Raw genomic sequence first — 22,533 nt, 5'->3', positions numbered from 1 at the left:
GATTCAGAAGGCGGGCTGATTCTAAAGAATGGAATACATCTGGAAGCTGGAAGTAACAATGAGGCTGAATACACAGCATTGTTTCAAGGGCTGCAGGCTGCTTTAAAACAGAAAATTCAAAAGCTAATCATAAAGGGAGACTCTCTATTAGTAGTAAAGCAGGTCTTGGGTAGCTGGCGAGCAAAGAATCCGAGATTAAAAGAATGTCTGGCTGATGTTAGAAGGCTGCTACATTAATTTACAGCATGGAATATTCAACATGTGCGGCGGGAGGAAAATCATATGGCACATGAGTTGGCTCAGGAGGCAATTAATCAGGATCCAGTAATTGCAAAAATTGAAGAGCCATTATACAGAGGGAGGGAATATCTGTCTAGAGTGGTGGATTACTTACTCTCAGGTCGTTTGCCTGAAGAGCTCAAAAAAGGCCAAAAGTATCATTTTATCAGGAAAAGTAAGCATTATGTCATGATTGGAGATGAATTATACATGCAAGGAGCTGATCAGGTATTAAGAAGAATTCCCTGGAGGGAAGAAATTTATTATATTTTATCTTCAAATCATGAGGGAGCATGTGGGGGTCATTATGCATTTAAGATCACCTTGCAGAAGATATTACTGGAGGGTTATGTATGGCCTTCCATCCAGAAGGATATTCAGCACTGGTGCAGGTCTTGCCATGAGTTCCAGAGAATGGGGAAGAGAATTTTAAAAATGGAGCCGAGAAATATCATGCTGGTATATGACATTTTTGAAAGATGGGGAGTGGATGCAGTTGGACCACTTCCCAGGACAGCCAGAGGAAAGTGTTATGTGCTTACTGCGGTGGATTACCTATCAAAATGGACAGAAGTGAAGGCAGTGAAGAGAGTGGATAGTAAAGAGGTGGCTGATTTTGTGTATGAACATATATGCTGCAGATTTGGTATTCCTCTGGAGATATTATCAGATAATGGTCCTGAATTTCGAGGAGAAGTAGTTGACCACTTATGCAGAAGATTGAACATCAACCACAAGTACTCAACTCCTTATCATCCTCAATGCAATGGCTTGAATGAAAGATTCAATGGTGAATTTAAGCTGATGATAACCAAAATGACAGAAGGCCATATCAAGAATTGGGATATAGAGATGAATCGTGTATTATGGGCATACAGGGTTGCAGTAAAATCTGGTACACAATTCTCACCCTTTCATTTAGTTTATGGGAAAGAAGCACTCATGCCTATTGATGTGGAAATTCCAGCTTTGAAGTTCCTGGTTGAAGAAGGACATGAGCCTATTAATTGTTACAGAGAAAGATTACTGGCCTTGCAAATAGTCCAGTTGGACAGAGAGCTAGCATTTGATCATTATGCAGCTATGCAATTGAAAAGACAAGAGAGAGAGAATGAGAAGGTGGAGCAGAAAGAAATTGAAGAGGGTGATCTGGTTCTCAGGTATAATAGCAAGCTGGATAGTACTTTTCATACTACATTCCAGACAAAGTGGGAAGGTCCGTATAAAGTTGAGAGAATTTGATAATGGGAGTTATCAACTTGCTGATTTGAATGGAAAGAAGCATAAAAGGAGAGTGAATGGTTTACGACTGAAGAAATATTTTGCTCGATTGATGTTAGCCGTGAAAGAAGAAGATCAGGAAGCTTGTGATGCATGTCAGGAGGTTGTGAAAGATACAGAGGAAAATCTGAATATTTCATCCCTGTTTGTACAGCTGCTGGACATGAATGTCTCAGCAGAAGTAGGGGGTTGCTAAATATGTGTGGACAAAATAGGAGTTGGTAATGTGTACATACGTGTGCATGGTGTGTGTGAAGGTTTTGCTTTTGAGAGCGTTACCAGGTGTACAGAGTAGATGGTTTTGATGTGAGCATGTACAGGCCTGTCCGGACGTGGTCTACTGGAGGTCCGCTGGAGATGAAATCAGCTGCTCGGTCGTCTTGAAGTGTGTATGCGTCCAAAATTAAGTGGCATTGGAAAGTTGCATCTTGAAAAGGTATGGAGGCATGGGCATTGGTGTGAAAGGGAATATGGTGGCCATTATTGAAACTCTAAGAAAAAAAAAAAAAAAATATATATATATATAATATAATATAAACATGGCCAACAAAAGTAATGGCCACGTCGCAGCGAACCTTGCTGCCAGCGCAGGCTGTGGAAGGTTAGCGAAGGAGTTGAGTCGGCTGGCGAGAGCGGGTTCTAGGTGTTCGCCGTGTAAAGTCAGAAGAGAGCGGGCTGAAGGCAGGTGCGAAGAGAGTCGAAAGGGTTGGCTGCTTTATACGTGAAGAAGATCGCCGGATGCAGGGGAGAGGTCGCCTTGTTTTTGGATTTGGTCACCTGCAGTAGCTGACACAGCGAAGGAGGAGAGGGAGCTGACGAGCAGTAGGTGTTGGCGCTGGCTACTTGCGACAGGACGATTGGTGATGGCAGTGAAGCAGCGAAGGATGGTGACTAGCAACGTCGGGCTGTTGGTGGCGGCGGCTGGGGAAGTCGCCTAGGGCTGCAGTAGAAGGACTGGATGCGCAGGCGAAGACCGGGAGACGCCCACACGTTGGTGCACACTTCTTTCTATCTCTGGAAAACCCGAACCCGAGTACGTGACAAGGATCCTCATGAGAGTACATATCGTGTTGAACTTGATAGCCTTTGCACTTGAGAAGGTGTTGAGCTGCTTTCAATGAGAACTCCTATTGTATTGAATCCTGATGCAAGATAACTTGTGTTGGCACCAACACCTCTTGTTGTTCTCCATCGTCCTGATCTGGCAGGGCTGAACGCTAGCCCATGGTACCCCACAAGGTTACTGTAATGAAATACCGGATGTTGCTCTGGAAGTCCAGTTTGAAAACCAGATCAGTGAGTTGCTTGATGAAAATTTTGTAGCCAGTTTGGATGAAACCTTCTTAAGTTGCTCTAGTCATTGCTTCTAGATCTTTGGTAAACCCAATCACCTTTGGGTTTTTCTAGTAAACCCAATCTCCCTTCCTTGAAGTTGCTATTTGGATGATGCTTATCAGCTTCTTGGACCTGAATCTTGCGCATCTCTTCTCAGACTTGTTGCAACATCTGATCCTTGTTTGGGATCACTTGATCTCCACGATAATGTTGCGTGGAAGTCTTGAGAGCTCGGTCAGATTGAGGCCGGATGATCACATGCTTCTTTGTTTAAGCTTTTGTTTTTTTTTAAATTGATGGCATGCTGCACCAACGATAAAAACTCCAAAAGAGTATTATGCTCTTGACAATAACATTGAAGAAATATAATGACCATTGTCTATTTCATGCTCGCTATTTGACCATTTGTCTATGGATGAAAGGGTGTACTGAAGTGCAACTTTATTCTCATTTCAAAAACCAAGGTCTTCCAAAATGCGCATGTGAACTTTGGATCCTTGTGTGAGACCATCCTCTTTGGAAGTCCATGCAATGGAAACACCTCTAGAATGAAAATCCTAGCTACATCTCGAGAATTTGTATCCAACTTGCAAGGGATGAGATGTGTGTGCTTACTAAATCTATCAACGATTGGAAGGACTGCAATTCAACCACAAAGTTCATAGAAATGTCTTCCCACGGCAGCTTGAGAATTGGCAGAGCGTGAAGCTTGCCATAGAATCATACACATTGATTTATGAGTTAGTTTGTGCATATTGGGCTCTTACGGCGGTGTCTTGAGATGGAAACATCGTGGGCTTCTCGTAGAAGCACTTGATGGAAATCAATGTCCCGGTTATGCATAACCAATCCGTCTAGTATAACCAACCATTAGGAATGGTGCTGAAACATCTCAAAACATGTGCATCTCTATGTGTGGAAATAGGTGCTTGTATTTAAGGCATGGGTATTTTTCTTTGAATCGTGGGATAAATTGCAATCAGCGAGGTTCATATGGCCAACTCTCCTTCGTGTATATATAAAGGCCTCCTTTCCCTTGTTGTAATTAATCCAATCCTAGTGCATATGTTCTATCACCCATTTGCTGGTTGCTTCCACCCCTTGTAATCTCATGCTATGATAATAGAACGTGGTTATTGCCTACTCTCTCCCTCTTTCTGTCTCTCTCTACTTTGTCTATTGTGATTGCTTCCGCCTGTGCTTTGATACCAATATTACATGCGGAAGCTTGATGGGTAGAATCAGTAACTTCAATGGACAGAATTCAGCAATCTTTCGTGACAAAGATAACGCACAAGAGAGAGAGAGAGAGAGAGAGAGAGAGAGAGAGAAAGATATATTAATGTCTACGAGAGGCCAAAGTCGGCCTATGAGACAAAAAATAATACAACTGTGTTCTTCCGGTCATCGGAAGAAAAGAAACAAAAGAAAAAGTGTGCATGTGTCTAGATACAACTGTGAAGCATCTACTAAATACCTAATGGGCCTATGTGACCAAAGTGATAGAATAATGTCCATGGCATATCTCATCATGGAATGAAAAATAAAACAGAAACAAAACATAAACATAGCTATCTCACTAGGGTGATACAAAACTGTCCATGGAAACTCATCATGGAACACTAGGAACATGGAAACATGAGGGCAACATCAGCTCCTAGTAGATGGTATACCACTCTCCAAAATATCAAGCATGGGGCTATTGAGTATGGCCGAGAGGTCTCCCTCAACTATGTCACGTGGAAAGGTAGCTCGAGGGCAGTGGAGCATGTCTTGTAACTGGAGCTGACGAGGAGATCGTGGCCGACGGCCGGGGGGCCGGGGGCGTCGGGCACGCTGGAGTGCAGAGGCCTGGTCTAAGGTAACTCCTCTCGGGTGAGGTAGGTCCGGAGCAGCTCGAGGTGGGTCCACAAGATCCATTGTATGGGTGTCCTCCACCTCTTGGGTCCGGAAGAAACTGGTGATGGTTGGTTGGCGAGGGAGGGGGTGGGGTGGCTGGGGCTGAAGCTCTCTCAAGAAAGTGTCCCTGTGTCTGTGGAGCTCAAGCAAGAAGGGGCCTAGGCAACGTTGGTCCGGGGAGTCAAGGCTCTTGAAGAGTGGACCAAATCCCTCACGAAATAGACAGTTAAACCTCCCGCGGATCTCATAGTATACTGGGCAGCGGCATATGCAATGCTCCTCCGTCTCAACCTCTGTGTGGCATAATCGGTAGATCCTCTCTTCTGGGTCTCCGTATGAGCCTCTCGGCTTTGAAGATGTGCTTAGCTCTGTCTGTCTCCACTCTAAGGCGGTGGCATGAAACCCATATCTGGTCAATCGCAATCCGCATGGCATGGGACTTGTGAACACTCAGGTAGCCTGGTTGTTGGATGAATCCATCCTCAATGAGCGTGAGGAAGTGATCTCTGTAGAAGTGCATCTTCGTTGGGAGCTCCGGAGGTGTGATCTATGTGCAATGGGTGTAGAGGCTGAGAAGATCTAACCGGATAAACTGGTTGGTATCCTCGTGAGAGAGGCAGAGAAAAGGGGGGTCCAAAGTGTATTGAAGGGGTGGTGGGTGTGCGGAGCCCATATACTGAGAACCAAGTGGAAACTAATGCATACCATACTCCAGAGTGGCCCTCAAGTGCTAGCTGTCTCGAGCACTCTAGGGCAAGCCTCGGGTACCTGTGGGGATCCATGTGACTGATGTGATGGAGGTATGTGACTATTTGGAAGAGTGCATCCACTACCATTGGGGCTGCAGCAAACTCTGCTTGGATAATCTAGTGTGGGGCTGATGGTTTGCGGCGGATCATACGGAAGAACATCATGATGTGGGGCCTCTCAACTTGTTGCCAATCCTCATTGGATAAATCTGGCCCCCAGAAGGCTGCTCAATACATCAAGGCTGGTGTGATGAGGGTGTCAAAAAGCCAACCCTTCGTACTGGGCTCCTGGAAATGTGCTTGGAAGCATTGCCGCTCAAGTAAGCTCAAGGTTGCATATCCCATGTCACTCTGGCATGTGCTGCTTGGATGTGAAGGGGTGAGAAGTATTGAAGACCATTACCTTGGTTTTACCAAGGTTAAGAGAGAGGTCTTGTTGAGTGTCGTGTAAGGCATCCAACTAGTTGTCTCTAAAGCCCCTTGGCTGAATCTGAGAGGAGGACGATGTCATTGGCATAAAGTAGTATGGGGATCAATATGCCTGCTAGTGTGGGACCAACCTCGCCTGATCCGTCAATGAAGCTCGAGATCTCATCAATGTAAAGGCGAAAAAGAGTGGGTGATAGAGGGCAGCCCTGTTTCACCCCAATAGTACTGGAAATCTCCTTTGATGTACCTCTTGGTGCTCTCAGTCGTCTAGTGACGGACTCGTAGAGGGCGATGATGCTCCAAACCATGTCTGATGGGACTCCTATCTCTTGTAGACGGTGTAGGAGGCGGGCTCTAGGTACAATATCAAAAGCTTTGCGGAAATCAACAAAGCAGCAGTGAATCCTCTGATGTCATGCTCTACCCTCCTCGATGATGGCACAGAGGGTGAAGATGTGGTTAAGGGTAGAGTAGCTTCTCCGAAAGCCTGCATGTCCTGAGGCTCTGCATCCCTGTCTCTCTGCAAATGAATTGAGCTCCGCCTTTAGCACTGATCCATAGAGTTTGGCCAATGTGTGGACAATCATGATCGTCTTGTAATTATTAGGATTAAGTGGATCTCCAGCTTTGAGGATGGGGGTGATGGTGTTGGTGGACCAAGAGGGTGGAAATCCTTCACAAAGGACTCTATTGAACATGTAGGCTAGTAGGGGCACTAGAGTATCATCGGCATGCGAGATGTATTCGGTAGTGAGTCCCTCATGATCCTGGCCTTGAGGGCCATGCCCTTTGTGAAGAAGGTGGAGGTGGTGGGACGGGGATCTGGTGGTGGGGGTAGGGGTGGCTGACAAGGGATATGATATGATATAGGGAGCGTGTATAGGAGTGCCATGTGTCCAGACAGGTACTAGGTGTGGGGGGGCGATGTTCTCGGAGTTTCCTTCAGGCCTCTGTGCAGTTCGGCCCTACTAAAGGTCGGTATAACTCATCCTCTTTCCGAGCGCAGAACTCTCGTTTCTTGCGTTGGGTGAGCCATTGAGAAATCCGTTGCACTTGGCGCTTTACCTCATGCTTAAGACGGGAGCGTGTGGCTCCGCATTCGTCATCAAGGAACCACAAGGTGGCTTGGCGGTAGACCGCCGTGTGCAGATGAAAGAAGTGGTGGCAGATGTGTGGAGTATGGTGGTGAGCTGTGATGTGAGGGTGGATAGGGAGATAATAGGTTCCACATCTTGGAGTTGGCGGTGGATGTGGTTGGAGTAAACAAGGTCAAGCTTGTGATCAAAAAGGACCTAGGTGTAATGTGAGATGGGGGGTGGTGGCGGAGGGACGGGTGGTGTGCAAGTAAGAGTGAAAGAGAGGTAGGCATGGTCAGCGTCAAAGGGGGGTGGTGGGATGGAAAAGTTGGGGAGAAGCTGTGCGAGAGAGAAAAAGAAAAGAAAAAAATAAAAGATATATTAACGTCTACGGAAGGCTAGATTGGCTTATGAGACAAATCTGTATACAACAGACCATGTCTTGAGTATCATGGAAAGAAAAACTGAAATGAAAAGCTTATCCTAGTCATATGCAGCTCACTATGCAGTCATTGTCTAGCATGCTTTAGATGTACAGTCATGATAGGTGGTATACCACTAATTCCACCCAATGGAAATGGTGGGGTGTAGTACATCATACATGGGGCATGGGGCGAGGAGGACATCTGTTGTGCCCTGTTGTAGCCTCTAGACTCTCTCCTCCATAGCTCTGCTGTATCGTGCCTGGATCTGGGTAGACTAGGCCTGTGGAGTAGTGGTGGTCTGTGTCTGGGTAGTCGTGGTCTCTTGGCAGGTGGGTGTGTGTGTGTGTGTGTGTGTTGAGAGAGAGAGAGAGAGAGAGAGAGAGAGAGAGAGAGAGAGAGTTATATTAACGTCTATGGAAGACTCCAAGGGTCTATGAGACCAAAAGTAATACAATGGTACCATGGATATACAGAGCCATGAAAAACTGAAAGAAAAAGTAAAATGAAAACATGTGACAGTACATGTGATCAACAAATGATCTTGTGTAGAGTGAGATATGCTGTGATCAGCTAATGATGATACCCGCCTCGGCCAAAACCGATCTGATGGTGGAGTGAATCTCAGGCCTCCGTGATGAGAGCGTGTCATGTCGGCAGAGAACCTCACGAATCCATCTCTGTGTGGTGGAGGGCCCTGATTCTCTGGGTCGGGGATGTCTGGCTCACAGAATGGATCGAGCTCTGTCGTTAAGAACTCCTTTGGGGTGTGGAGCTGGAGCATGGTTACGGGTGGCGGGCTCTGATGTCGTAGTAGAAGAACTGTTGTGGGGAGTGGATTCCGATGTGGATGTGTGTCCCACAAAGAAATCTGTGATGGCTCTCTATGAGGTGTCCTGTCGGAGGTTGTCTCTCAACATGCTTCCTCAACACTACATCCCTGTGTCTCTGAGCTCTATCAAGTACATGGCCAAGCACCTCTGATCCTCAAACTGTATCACCTGTGTGAGTGGTCCGAATCTCTCTCCGAGTAGATGGTATACCACTCTCCAAAATGTCAAGCATGGGGTTGACGAGTATGGCCGAGAGGTCTCCCTCAGCTGTGTCACGTGGAAAGGTAGCTCGATGGCGGTGGAGCATGTCCTGGATCTGGAGCTGATGAGGTGATCGTGGCCGACCGGGGGGGGGGGGTCGAGGGCGTCGGGCATGCTGGATTGCAAAGGCTCGGTCCGAGGCAACTCCTCTCGGGCGAGGTAGGTCCAGAGCAGCTCGTGGAGGGTCCACAAGATCCACTATGTCGGTTTCCTCCACCTCTTGGGTCCGGAAGAAACTGGTGATGGTTGGCTGCCGAGGGAGGGGGCGGGGTGGCTAGGGCATGTGTCTCAAGAAGGTGTCCCTGTGTCTGCGGAGCTCAAGCAGGAAGAGGCCCAGGCAACGCTGGTCCTGGAAGTCAATGATCCAAGAGAGTGGACCGAATCCCTCACGAAATAGATAGTGAAACCTCTCGCGGATCTCATAGTATACTGGGCAACGGCATATGTAATGCTCCTCCATCTCAACCTCTGTGTGGCATAGTCGGCATATCCTCTCCTCTCTGGGTGTCCGTACGAGCTTCCCGGCTCTGAAGATGCGCTCAGCTCTACCTGTCTCCACTCTGAGGCGGTGGGAAGAAACCCGTATCTGGCCAATCGCAATCCGCATGACATGGGACATGTGAACACTCAAGTGCTGGATGAATCCATTCTCAGTGAGTGTGAGGAAGTGGTCTCTGTAAAAGTGCATCTTCGTGGGGAGCTCCGGGGGTGTGATCCATGTGCAATGTGTGTCTCTAGAGGCTAAGAAGATCTGACTGGATACCCTGGTTGGTATCCTCGTGAGATAAAAAGGGGAGTCCAAACTGTACTGAAGGGGGGGTAGGCGGTCCATGCAGAGCCCGTATACTGAGAACCAAGTGGAAACCAGTGCATACCATACTCCAGAGTGCCCCTCAAGTGCTAGCTGTCTGGAGGACTCCAGGGCAAGCCTCGCGTACCTATGGGGATCCATGTGACTGATGCGATGAAGGTACGTGACTGTCTGGAAGAGTGCCTCCACTACCATCGGGGCTGCAGCAAACTTTGCTTGGATAATCTGGTGTGGGACTGATGGTTTGCTGCGGATCATACGGGAGAACATCATGACCTGGGGCCTCTCAACTCGCTGCCAATCCTCATCGGATAAATTTGGCCCCCAGAAAGCTGCTCCATACATCAAGGCTGGTGTGACGAGGGTGTCAAAAAGCCAGCCCTTCGTCCTGGGCTCCTGGAAATGTGCCTGGAAAGCCGCTCAAGTAAGCTCAAGGCTGCATATCCCCGCGTCACTTTGGCATGTGCTGCGGGAAGCATGGTAAAGCGTGGGCCACTGAAAGTGACACCAAGGTAGACATAGGATGAGACAATCTCCACAGGATCCCCTCTATATGTGAAGCTCAATCTGGATGTGATGGGGCGGGAGGTATTGAAGACCATTACCTTGGTTTTACCAAGGTTAACAGAGAGGTCCCGTTGAGTGCAAAAGTCATGTAAGGTATCCAACTGTCTCTGAAGCCCTTCGGCTGAGTTTGAGAGGAGGACGATGTCATCTGCATAAAGAAGTATGGGGATCAATATGCTTGCCATTGTGGGACCAGCCCCACCTAATCCATCAATGAAGCTCGAGATCTCGTCAATGTAGAGGCCGAAAAGAGTGGGTGATAGAGGGCAGCCCTGTTTCACCCCAGTGGTGCTGGAAATCTCCTGTGATGTACCTCCTGGGGGTGATGGTGTTGGTGGACCAAGAGGGTGGAAATCCTTCACAAAGGGCTCTATTGAACATGTAGGCTAGTAGGGGCGCTAGGGTATCATGGGCATGCGAGATGTACTCGGCAGTGAGTCCCTCATGATCTTGGGCTCGCCCATTGCGTAGTCTACGAATGGCCTTGAGGACCATGCCCTTTGTGAAGAAGGTGGAGGTGGTGGGGCGGGGGTTTGGTGGTGGGGGTAGGGGTGGCTGATGGGGGATATGATAGAGGGAGCGTGCATAGGAGTGCCATGTGTCTGGGCAGGTGATAGGTGTGGGAGGGCGATGTTCTCGGAGTTTCCTCCATACCTCTTTGCAGTTCGGCCCTTAGAAAAGTCGGTATAACTCATCCTCTTTCCGAGCATAGAACTCCCGTTTCTTGCGTCGGGTGAGCCGTTGAGAAATCCATTGCGCTTGGCGCTTCGTGATTTACCCAATCCGTACCTCATGCTTAAGATGGGAGCGTGTGGCCCGACATTCGTCATCATACCAACAGTTCTGGGGCATGGAACCGCAAGGTGGCTTGGCGGCGGTAGACCGCCGCGTGCATATGAAAGAAGCTGTGGCGGATGTGTGGAGTATGGTGGTGAGTTGTGTTGTGAGGGTGGATAGGGGGACATCAGGTTCCACATCCTGGAGTTGGCGGTAGATGTGGTTGAAGTAAACAAGGTCAAGCTTGTGATCAAAGAGGACCTGAGTGTAATGTGAGATGGGGGGAGGTGGTGGAGGGACGGGTGGTGTGCAAGTAAGAGTGAAAGAGAGGTAGGCATGGTCAGCTTCAAAAGGGGGTGGCGGAATGGAGAAGTCGGGGATAAGGTGTGCCAAAGCCGGAGATCCCATAAGGTAGTCCACAGTGGTAGTACCTCCTGAGCGAGGGAAGCAGGTGAGGGCGCCGGAGGAGGGCCATCGAGACATCCTGTTATAGATAACGAGACCATGTGCAGCTCGCAGCTCTAAGAAATATCTCCCGGACACTGTGACCTCCTCACGGTCCTGTGATGATTGCTGCAGCCCTGTGTCAGTGATGTCCAGCTCCTGTAGTTTGATAGGGTCGTCTAGATCGAGTAGTGGGACCTGCTGACCTCCCGTCCTGGCGTTGAAATCCCCGAGTAGGAGGACTTCCCCAGCTGTGAGAACTCCATGATATCCTCATATAATGGTAAGTACGGTGACTGGCCATGCTGTGCGGCGTAAGGGGAGTGGTGTTGTACAAAATAACACACAGCAATGTGGATGACTCTGTCACTGCTAAGCTGTAGCCGCACCCAAAGATATCGTGCATCCTCGTCCTTTCGGACGATGCTGAGAATCTGTCGGAGATGGGATCTAAAAAGGACAGCCCCCCCCCCCCCCGGGCCCCGCCCCCAGAGCCACGTACTCTTCTTGATGGGTCTTGCCTCGAAAAGCTGACTCCCACTCATACCCGGCTATGTATGGTAAGCCCCTCTCAGGGCTCTGATGAGTCTGTGTAAAAAAAATGACATCCCTACCTTTGAGAATCTCGCTCAAGCATCCTGGATTCGACCACAGCATGCCATTGCAGTTCCATACTGCCAACCCAAGGTGTTTGGTCTCATAGACCCCGCGTCCCTATTTGGGACGGTGCTCAGTGATAGTGACTCTACCATCCCTGTAGATAGCCCACTTGCCTGCTCTGCGGGCCTCATGAACAGTCACCATCGCCTCATGCTGGTGTGCCACCTGTGCTGGAGTGAGATCATCTCCCATGTACACTTGTGTGCCCTTGAGTGCAGCCCGCCTATCTAAGAAGGCATGTGTGCTGGTGGCATCAGGGAATCTAATGATGAGGGGTCGCTCTCGTGTCATATCCTTTCCTGCTCTCCATGTGTCTGCAAATGGGGGGGCGATCCCGTCCACTCCTAGCATCTGGCAAAGTGTCATGGCATCCTCCTTTGGGGAAGCCCCCGCCTGTAGCCCCCGTACTCGCACATGGAGGGCCCTATCCTTCTTGCGTTTCTCCTCCTCGAGAGTCTCATGTATAATGCTCTGCGGGGGTTTGTGCTTCTTCGCCACCACCACCACCCAATCTTTCTTTGTGGTCTACAGTTCTTCCCGCAGCTTATCACTCGCAGCTTTCAACTACTCCAAGTCAGTCCTTAAACCCTCCTGAATATTCAGTTCCCTTTCCTCCAGTGTGTGGTCCTTGACCAAAGCCTTTAGGGCTTCCATTTCTGTCCGGAGTTCCCCTATCATTGGGGCAGCTTCTGGCATTCCTGTTTGTTGCAGCTGGGTCTCTTTCAACATCTGAATCACCTCTTCCTGGTGGTTCACTTGGGTTGTCAGTTCTTCAATCCTGTTGTTCTTTCCTTGTATCTCCTTGCGAAGGCTTTCCAACTGTTTTTCATGTTGGTTCAGGACCCTGTCCAGCACCTTCTTTTGGACACAGTATTGGGTCCCGAATACCCTGTGTAGGGCCCCCACCACGAATGGTGTATCTTCTTTATTAGAATGATGCAAATCTGTAAAAATATTTTGGTTCTTGACCTTTCACCTTCAACTTGGTGTAGACTTTCCTTTGGCTGTCGTGGCCTTTGGAATTCATCAACCCTTTGTGAATGACTAGATCAACAATTGAATAAACAACCCATGTGTAGGCATATGCTCACTTATGGTAGTGCTATGTGTGAACAGGGCTTAACCAAGGGCACTTTTTCCCATGTGGTTTTTCCCCTTGGATATCAAGTGTGAAAGGACACTACATATAATATTTTGTACTTCTATATTATATGGATGTGACACACATGCAAGGGTTGACTTGCATTTTGTGGCTACCACACTTTTGGCTCTCTCTCTCTCTCTCTCATTTCTGTGTGAGCTTCTCCATCTTGCACCTAACCCTAATGTGCAGGTTTGTGTGTGTGAGTGTGTAAGTCCAACACCAACAATTGGTATCAGAGCTGGGGGCTGCCTATGGAGTTCTATCCCTAAAATCTGCAGCAAACTGTGAGTTTCCGTCGCTTCTACAGTTAAATTCTGTCGACGGAGCCAGTCCGTCCGTCACTTGTTTGCTTCCATCCGCCAGATTCGGCCGCCAATTGCCGGTGGCACTAGTGGGGAGAGCACCGCCGCCGCTCAGCCCATGGGCGGCGCCTCCCTTTTTCGACACCTCCAGCCGGCGGCGCTAGTGCGCAAACCTCCGCCCAGCCTCTTCAGTGGGCCGCCGCCGCCGCTTTTTGCCTCCTCGCCCACTGGCTGCGCAGACCTCCGCCACCTCCTTGCCCAGTGGCTGCGCCCTCTGTTGCCGGTTGTGCACGCAGTCACCGTTGGCTGCAACAGGCTACGCCCCCGTCTCCCCGCCTGGCCTTGATTCCGCCACGTGCAATTCCCCGCCTGGCCTTGATTCCGCCACGTGCAGTTCCACATACAGTCCTCTTCTGGTGGTGAAAAGTCTGACAAAGGGGATGCAAACAAGCCCAAAAAGAACGGCAAATGTCACTACTGCCATAAGCCTAGACACTACATCAATGAATGTAGGAAGCGGATTGCAAAAGAGAAAAGGAAATGCACGTGGCGGAAATGCATGTCATTGGAACAAAGTGGGTGTACAAAGTCAAAAGGAGGTCTGATGGTACTATTGACAGGTACAAAGTAAGACTTGTGGCTAAAGGCTACTCCTAGAAAAAGCGAATAGATTATGAGGAGACTTTTGCTCCTACTTCGAGAATGACCACAATAAGATCAGTGATTGCATTGGCTGCACATAAAGGATGGAAAGTGCATCGATTGGACATCAAAATTGCATTCTTTAATGGGGATTTATAGGAGGAAGTATATGTAAATCAGCCCATTGGTTTTGTAGTTCTTGGTGAGGAACATAAAGTATGCAGGTTACACAAAGCATTGTATGGGTTAAAGCAAGCTCCAAGAGCTTGGTATGATAAAATACATGCTCATCTAACCAGCCAAGGTTATGTGAATAGTCCAGCTGAAAGCACATTGTATGTGAAGAAAACCGTTGCTGATATTCTCATAGTCATCTTGTATGTAGATGACATGCTCATTATAGGTACTAGCAAAGCACAAATTTCAGATTTGAAAGCTGAATTTGATATGTCAGATTTGGGGCCTTTACACTACTATCTTGGCATAGAGTTTATGCATACAGATGATGGCATTGTTATGCAGCAAACTAAGTACATATAAAGTTTGCTAAAAAGGTTTCACATGTAAGCCCATTTCTACTCCAGTAGAACCAGGTGTACGGCTTACTATGCATGATATTGGAGAGCCCTTTGAGGCCGGCATTTACAGCCAGGCAGTGGGATGTCTCAATTACTTGTGTAACACGAGGCCAGACATATCTTTTGGGGTGTCTTTGTTGAGCAAATTCATGCACAGCCCAAGCACAAAGCATTGGCAAGCAGTCAAACGCATTTTTCGTTATCTTCAGGGTATCCTGGATCTTGGTTTGTTCTATCCTAGGGGGGGCAGCTTGCAGCTTTATGCATACAGTGATTTAGATTGGGCTGGTGATTATGATACCAGGAAATCCACCAGTGGGAATTGTTTTTTTCTTGGCAGTTCATGCATATCTTGGTTGAGTAAAAAGCAACCCACTGTTGCTACAGGCGCAGTCTTCACAGCTACAGTAGATTGTGTATGGTTGAGGAGATTATTGTGGCGGATCTTCGTCAGTGTCAGCAGACACCCACACCATTCTCACTGATTGCCAGAGTGCTATGGCCGTGGCACGAAATCCTGTATTTCATGCACGTACCAAGCACATTGAGATTCATTATCACTATGTCAGAGAGAGGTTACATGGAGGGGAGATCAGTTTATCTTACTGCCCTACACAGGATAATGTTGCAGATCTATTCACAAAGGCTTTACCTCGAGAAAAGTTTGAAGCTTTCCGCAAAGCTTTGGACTTACTCTCATACAGAGAGTGATCTGCTACCTTGTACAGATTCACACTTCCACTACAGAGGGGATTTGTAGGCATATGCTCACTTATGGTAGTGCTATGTGTGAACAGGGCTTAACCAAGGGCACTTTTTCCCATGTGGTTTTTCCCCTTGGATATCAAGTGTGAAAGGACACTCTACATATAATATTTTGTACTTCTATATTATATGGATGTGACACACATGCAAGGGTTGACTTGCATTTTGTGGCTACCACACTTTTGGCTCTCTCTCTCTCTCTCTCTCTCTCTCATTTCTGTGTGAGCTTCTCCATCTTGCACCTAACCCTAATGTGCAGGTTTGTGTGTGTGAGTGTGTGAGTCCAACACCAACACCATGCTTTTATAGGCCCTCTAGGTGCTGGTCCGTTTGCTCATACAGGCAGTTGGCTTGCTTTAATTCTCCACGACCTGCAAAATACCCTATTTTGGTAGCGCTTTTCACACATTTGGAGCTAAGCAGATTTCTTTGCTGTTCAGGGTGGCATTGTGTTTTGAAGAGACAAGTTGGCAGGTGCATTTCCCGTGGTGTATTTAGTATCCAGTTGGTTCTTCATTAGTATTTCTTCTTCCAACATTTGCACACACTGAGCTGCAGAGGGGGTGCTAAAATATGTGCATCTCTATGTGTGGGAAGTTGGGAACAGGGGCTTGTATTTAAGGCATGGGCTTTTTCTTTGAGTCGTGGGCTGAATTGCAGTCGGCCAAGTTCATAGGAGCTAGTCGGCCAACACTCCTTTGCCAATATATAAAGGCCTCCTTTTCCTTATAATTAATCCAATCCCAACGCATATGTTTATTGCCCATTTACTGGCTGCTTCAACCCCTTGTAATCTCATGCTATGATAATAGAACTTGGTCATTGCCTACTTTGTCTATTGTGATCGCTTTTGCCGGTGCATACTTTCACAAAACAGGCATTCATAAGGGCTGTGGCACAGTCACTTAGCTTACATTCAAGAAAACACAATTTCTTGCGTAAAACCTTGAGAAAATCTGAAAATAAACAAAAGAGAGAGTAGATAGAGAAGACACCACTCTAGGGGTCGAAATAGCCGCTCTGACCCTCCCCCCTCCCCCCCCCCTCTTCCGAGTTATATTAGATAAAACTCCTTGGAGGAGTCTTGAGTACAAGTTCTTAGAGCTAGAGAGCTCTCTTGTCTTTTTACATGTCTCAAGAGTCAACAATGAGAGAATAGCTGAATTTATAGTTCTTGCCCAAAAGCACTTGAGAAAAGTGCTTTAAAACTCATTTATAGTCCAAAACACCTTGCATTGCTATCCTGCCACGTGCTAGTGCCATGTCACCTTTGCCACATCATCAACACCATGTCACTTTTTAAAAGTTTTTTTTTCAATTTTTTTCATTTTTTTTTCTAAACATTCTATTAGCAACCTGCATTTTGATGCTTCGGTGACACCCCCCAAACTTATTAAACAGTTGTCGACAATTGTTAGGTCTTGCTTTTCTCTACTTTTTTTTTAATGGGCTTCGCTCTTCTCTCTCTGGTTCTTGAGACATGGTTCTTCATGCAGAATGTCCTGCTCTTCTCTTGTGTTTGGCTTTGGGGAGCATCTTACCCTCATGGTTTTCACCCTTCACATAGAGTGACCTTGGGTTAAACCTCTCTGGTAGATACTCCCACCCCTTGCACCTCTAGAGTCGCCCTCAGATAGGAGTTTCCTAGCATGATTCTCTTCCTGTCAAGATCAACATGCACTCGTTATATGTCAGAAGACACAAACACATGCACACATGCTCGTCCTTGGGTTTAACCGGGCGTCCTCGACCCTTGGCATGCATACACAAATATGCTCACAAGCATAAATCAAATAAACAAATGAATGCACAAACAATTCCTTGGTTTTGACACCAATTTCTTGGTTTTAACACCACTCAGTTTTGATTTCCTTCACTGATAAACAGTGCCTCCATGAGATGGCTAGTCCCATGTTCTTCTACAAAAGATTTAGTGTTGTTCAATCTCAAAGTTCTCCTTTTGGATACAACAACCCTCGGGTTGTAGAATACTCAATTCCCTATAGTGGAATATAAACCTTGAGCATTCTCCTTTGTTCCTGGTTTCTTGGATGTCAAAATACAAAGGTTGGTGACAGGTGCATTTTGAAGCGGTACTCCAAAGCAATGCCATGCAAGCACTTGTTCCAATGGTTCTTGAAATCCGGGTTCGTAGCATACATACTCTTCATTAGCACAAAATACTCATTCTAGCAACCTGCCATTGTTTGAATTGGCTTTGTGTGGACGGAAAATGGCATCGAAAAAGTTGATGTAGAGATAAATCTTGTTGGCTTTGTGTGAGTAGATACTTGAGTGATTGATGATGTGCATGTATGTATTCAGATTTCGACACCAATCAAACAGTGCTACCACCTAAAGGGCTTGCACCACTGTGAACAGCTCTTTTGATTGTATGTGGATTGTGCATCTCCATACCATTGAGCTTCCGGCTCTTGTAGGAAATCCAGTGTCCTTGTTGCAATAGTGTCCCAAGCCCACCTCCATTGGCTAGCAAAACACAACTAAAGGCTCGTGGAAATCCAATAATTAGAGAATTTTCTTGAGAGCTGTAGCAAAACGATGATATATATGGATGCTGAATTTTGCATGAAGGCTGAAAACAGAGGTGCTGTAGCTCTTCCTTCCTTGGCTGAATATGGGCTGATGTGTTTGCTGAAGTATGCTCTATATGCTCAAGCGATGAAGCTCCAAGTAGTTGAAGACTGAAATGCTTGAATGCTGATTATGAGATGATGATGGAATGATGGGAAACAATGCTTTTTATATGCAGTTTATGGGCTGGTCGGTTGGCTGTAAAGCTGGCCGATTGGCTTCCTAAAGCTACACGACTAGATAAATAGAATAATGATGATAAAATGCTGGAAAATTATGGGAAAAATACCAGATGAATAGGATAAAATACTGAATCATATTCTGAGGCTTTTGCAATGGTCTATATGCAAAATGCAAACATGTTTTGATGCAAACCCTAAGGCTTCTATGACTTCTATATGCATGAATGATTCTCTCCAAGTGGGTTAAGGGACTTTGACTGACTGATTGACTCTCTAAGGTTGAGGAATGACCTACGTAGCTCGTGCCTGACATATCCTGGACTGAGGATTACAATGGGGTCACGATGTACGACAAATATCAAATCCTAAAGGGTTCTACTATTGCACAATTTTGCACGGATGATGAGCATCTTGTCACCATGCACTACAGTGCAGAGTGCATGTGACAATGTGTGTGAGTCAGGTTCTTTGCCCAAAATCTACAAAATAATCTTGTGTGTGTTATGTTTTCCTATCTAAATGTTTGTATTGTCTTAGGCTCCATCTCCAATGTTTACTTTGTTTAGAGTAAGGAGGGTTTTCTCATGAGTAGACTCAAGTATCTAGCTGCTATGGGTGGAGCTCCCACAAATCAGGCCTGCAAGGGAAGTTCCAAGATGTAGGTGCCTTGGTCCCCTAGACTTTTGAGTTGTCATGCATCCATGCTTAGACTTGGAGCCTTTGGTCATGTTTGAACATAAAGCCGTGAGTGTGCTCAGTTCAACCCATGAACCATGCTGAGACTTGAGCCACTGAGTTGTCTTGGAAAACACATCTAATAGGAGACATGGTGCAGCCCGGGGGCCATTATATGGCATGATGAAGGTTATCTTAGGTCACTCCACCTTCGCTCCGAAGGGGGGTTTGTTGGGTATTTTGGAGGCTCGTGTGTGTATCCATGTGTGTACTTCCCCCAAAGGGTAATGTGTTCCTATGTATGTGTATGTAGCCTTATTCATGCATATGTGTGTGTGAACACCTGCATAGGTGTGAACACACTCTTATAACTGGATAAGTTAAGTGCATGACATGTGTCATATGCTTATATGTGCATGTGATTTATGTGAGTCAAAGATAAGGTTTGCAACCTATAAAAGCATGTACTTGGTGCACTTCAAAATATCAATCAATCTACATTGAGTCGTGCAATCATCTCTCTCTAAAGCATTGAGTTTCTCTCTCTCTCTCTCTCTCTCTCTCTCTCTCTCTTACTGCCTGTACCCTTCCACTATGGCTATCTTTGTCATTTGAGCCACCATAGTCCTTGCCTTTCCCCAACCCTAATGACACCATCAAGAACTGCTGCTCGGCACCTGTCTAGGCTGCAGGCCCTCTGCCCTTCGTACTGGTCACCTTGTGGAGGTGTTCACAGTTACGTAATTTTAAGTGTCTTTGGTACCACGAATTTATTCCATGTTCATTTAAAGGACCATCTCTGGGCTTCTTCCCACAGTTGAGAGGCTAAACTCCTGTCAATCTCCATTGGGCTCTCGTGTTCTTTAGATTATGGGGCCTTTACCCTGTTCTTTGTGCTCTTTTGCCATGTCTCTATAGTACCGTGTGCTCAGATGGTATAACTTTTTGTAGGAGCAGCCTTTTATATGCATTGTTTGTCCTTGGATACGAATGAAGGGAATTTGTCCTTTTTTGCCATGTATATATAGTACCGTGTGCTCATATGGTATAGCTTTTTGTAGGAGCAGCCTTTTTTTAATGCATTATTTTTCCTCGGATAGGAATGAAGGGAATGTAATCTCTGAAGAACGATAATAGCAGTAGGACTCTGGAATATAGATGGTTGCTAGAAAATTGAAGACCTGCTTTGATGGTCGAGTGCCTTTCAAAGGATGGACTAGTTATAGTTAAGTGATGGTTGTCCAGGGATGTAATTTTGTAATGTAAAGGTACACTAGTCGGGAGGATTGCCTTCTATAGGCCAAGCTCCATAAAATCAGTTCCAATCACAACCTTCTGTTGTGTTATTAAGATCGTGTTGGATATTTTATTACTGGAATGCTTCCTCTCTGTAGGGTCACTCGACAAATTGGAGTACTCACTTGTCACCCGCTTGTATGGAGCTCATTAGAGAAGTCGGTAAGTTGGCATTCTTTGCTTTTTATTGGACTTTAAGAGTGCAAGTTGTTCTTAGCATGCTCTTCCCCAGCAGGAATTAACTGTCATCTTTATAACAGGCAAGGTTCGTGGAGATGCCTTACATGCCAATGCTGGTGGAGCCTGTCAAATGGACATCGTGAGTATTCATTTTAAACATTTTTTGTGATGTTTTTGTGTAAAAGTATGGTGGGCCGTCTTTGGCTGGAAATAGATGGGTGCTAGTGCCTCAGCCTGGGCGCCTATCCTACTTGTACATGCCACCACTCATGCCTATGCAATGGGGCAAGCAGGGAAGGGTATCCAGGTTGTGTCTAGCCAACCTTAATGGAAAGATACTCTTTGTACCAACTTGGTCCTTTCACACTAGCTCCCATATTTGAAGTGCCATAAAACATTTGTAGGCTACACTTAGGCATAAGTCTAACCTCATCAGCAATGCCAGCTCAGTTACAGGGTACAATGCTACATGTTTGTGCATCTGGATTTAGTAAGGGTATTGTGCCACTGCATGGGCAGTCAAGCAAGGTGTTGTGAAAGCTGTTATTGTGCTGACTTCAAAAGAGATTGGGTGTTCTTGTCTCCTTTGAGCTATATTTGATCAGATTGTTTTGCAATCTAACGCATCATTTTCTTTTTCCTAGATACAAAAAGGGCGGGTATATGGTCCTTAGAAGCCGCTTGATGCGTATACATGGAGCACGGATCCAGCAGTTTGCCTTGACAAGGACTCCTAAGGCAAAGTTGAGAGGGGTTTTTGATGTAAGATTGGTCTGAGGTGTTGAGTTTGTGAAACACACGACAATGTGTGGCAATCTATATAATTTTTGTACTTGCAAACAATTTGTTGTTTTATATCTTAATAGCAATATGTATCTACTATCATAAGGCAAACATTTGTTTTTCCAGGCATTGGACATACTTGGGAGAACACCTTGGAGGATAAACGTACGGGTGCTTGATGTGGTAGAGAAAATTTGGGCAGATGGAGGGCACCTAGGAGACCTTGTAGACCGTGACAATGTAAACTTATCTTTTTTTTGCAATTTTTGTTTTCTTGTCAAAGTTTAAACATGCATGAGTTTTCTTGTGGTTTGTTTAGAAGGTTTGCTCTGTGACGATATCTATGCACTTGTAGCATGGCTTTATGAAATGTCTTTGTTCTTGATTAATTATTTCACACTTTAATCCACCTTAACATTTTATTTGAGCTTGCTTTCCTAAGTCCATGGTTATAGTCTAGTTTCCAAACAAGCTATAGGAAAAATGCAATGCCTCTTCATGTAGTAAAGATCTTTTAAAAATGCAATAGAAGGGGTATTCATCATGAGATCCTTTTTGGGATAAGGCATATGCTTTTGGAAAGTTTAATTTATGACATAAGTTGTGCGATGCCTGGTCTAGAGGCAGGGACAATTATATGCACTTGAGATCATGTGTGGTCAGGCTTTTGGCCTCTGAAGGATTGCCTTTTTGATTAGATGATCACACATGTAGTAGTTTATGCAGTGCAAGTGGATTTGAGGTGGTGGTTCAATAGAATCATAATAAATAATGTGCACTTTGGCAGGCCTTCCGCAATGAGGCAAACTACCCAAACATGTCAAAGGACTACATACGAAGGCTGAACCCCAATTCTGTGTCGCTAAATGACACCTGCAGCGACACAAAGCACATGTATTACCAGTCTACTACTGGCCTCTTGTACTTCAAAAACAAACTCGCCTTTGTTTTAATCTCATTCTCTCTCTTTCTCTTAGCTTCCAGCTCCCTCCTGAGTTTGCATGCACACCTTTGCAGTTTTTCCTTTCTGCCACATCATCTGACTGTTGAGTATGAGCACTGGTCAAGTGTCTCTTGATCCCATGCTCCATGAAGTAGGTATTGAATTCACCTGATGTAAACTCTCCACCTCAGTCTGTCCAAAACTTCTTCAATTTCTTTCTTCATTTTTCCTTCAGTAGATCCTTCTGTAGTCACAAGTTGCAACCTTGGCTTGGTCTTCTTGCCGGAAGGCATAACAACTTTGCAGCAACAATTGTTGGACTGAATTCATCTCCAACATTTATCCCATTTATTGCACCATTTATGCAACATATTTCTCTGATGTATTTTTTTTTCCGGGAAAAAGATGCTTCTATTAGTTAAAGAAAAACGGCCACAGAGGGTCAGATGCATCATACAACCACGATGGGCTAAATACAGACTCGCCTCATTTAAGAGCAGGAATCACATGATCATAAGGGGGAAGAGACTCTTCTCCTCCGGAGTCGTAGGTTTACCAGTCGTGGGTTTCTTCTACTAGCCGACTTGGCTATTTGTGTTGTATATAAGAATCGGCTTTTTGCCAT

General features: G+C 46.1%; 1 protein-coding gene across 2 annotated transcripts in view; it reads left to right on the top strand.

Annotated features, from left to right (window-relative positions):
* LOC147606445 (DNA-directed RNA polymerase 2A-like) overlaps positions 1-22,533 on the top strand; it is a 128,950-nt gene that overhangs the window by 26,791 nt on the left and 79,626 nt on the right. For both annotated transcript variants that reach the window (XM_086791846.1, XM_086791847.1), the window contains exons 4-7: positions 20,101-20,164; positions 20,263-20,321; positions 20,827-20,944; positions 21,092-21,205. In XM_086791846.1, coding sequence (XP_086647972.1) covers positions 20,101-20,164; positions 20,263-20,321; positions 20,827-20,944; positions 21,092-21,205 — 355 coding nt within the window. The remainder of the gene's footprint in view (positions 1-20,100; positions 20,165-20,262; positions 20,322-20,826; positions 20,945-21,091; positions 21,206-22,533) is intronic.

Source organism: Cibotium barometz, chromosome 57 (assembly GCF_041138505.1).
Source record: "Cibotium barometz isolate CiBa-2024 chromosome 57, ASM4113850v1, whole genome shotgun sequence".
Lineage (NCBI taxonomy): Eukaryota > Viridiplantae > Streptophyta > Polypodiopsida > Cyatheales > Cibotiaceae > Cibotium > Cibotium barometz.
The sequence above is the reverse complement of the archived record's forward strand: the minus strand, read 5'-3'. Positions and strand labels throughout refer to the sequence as shown.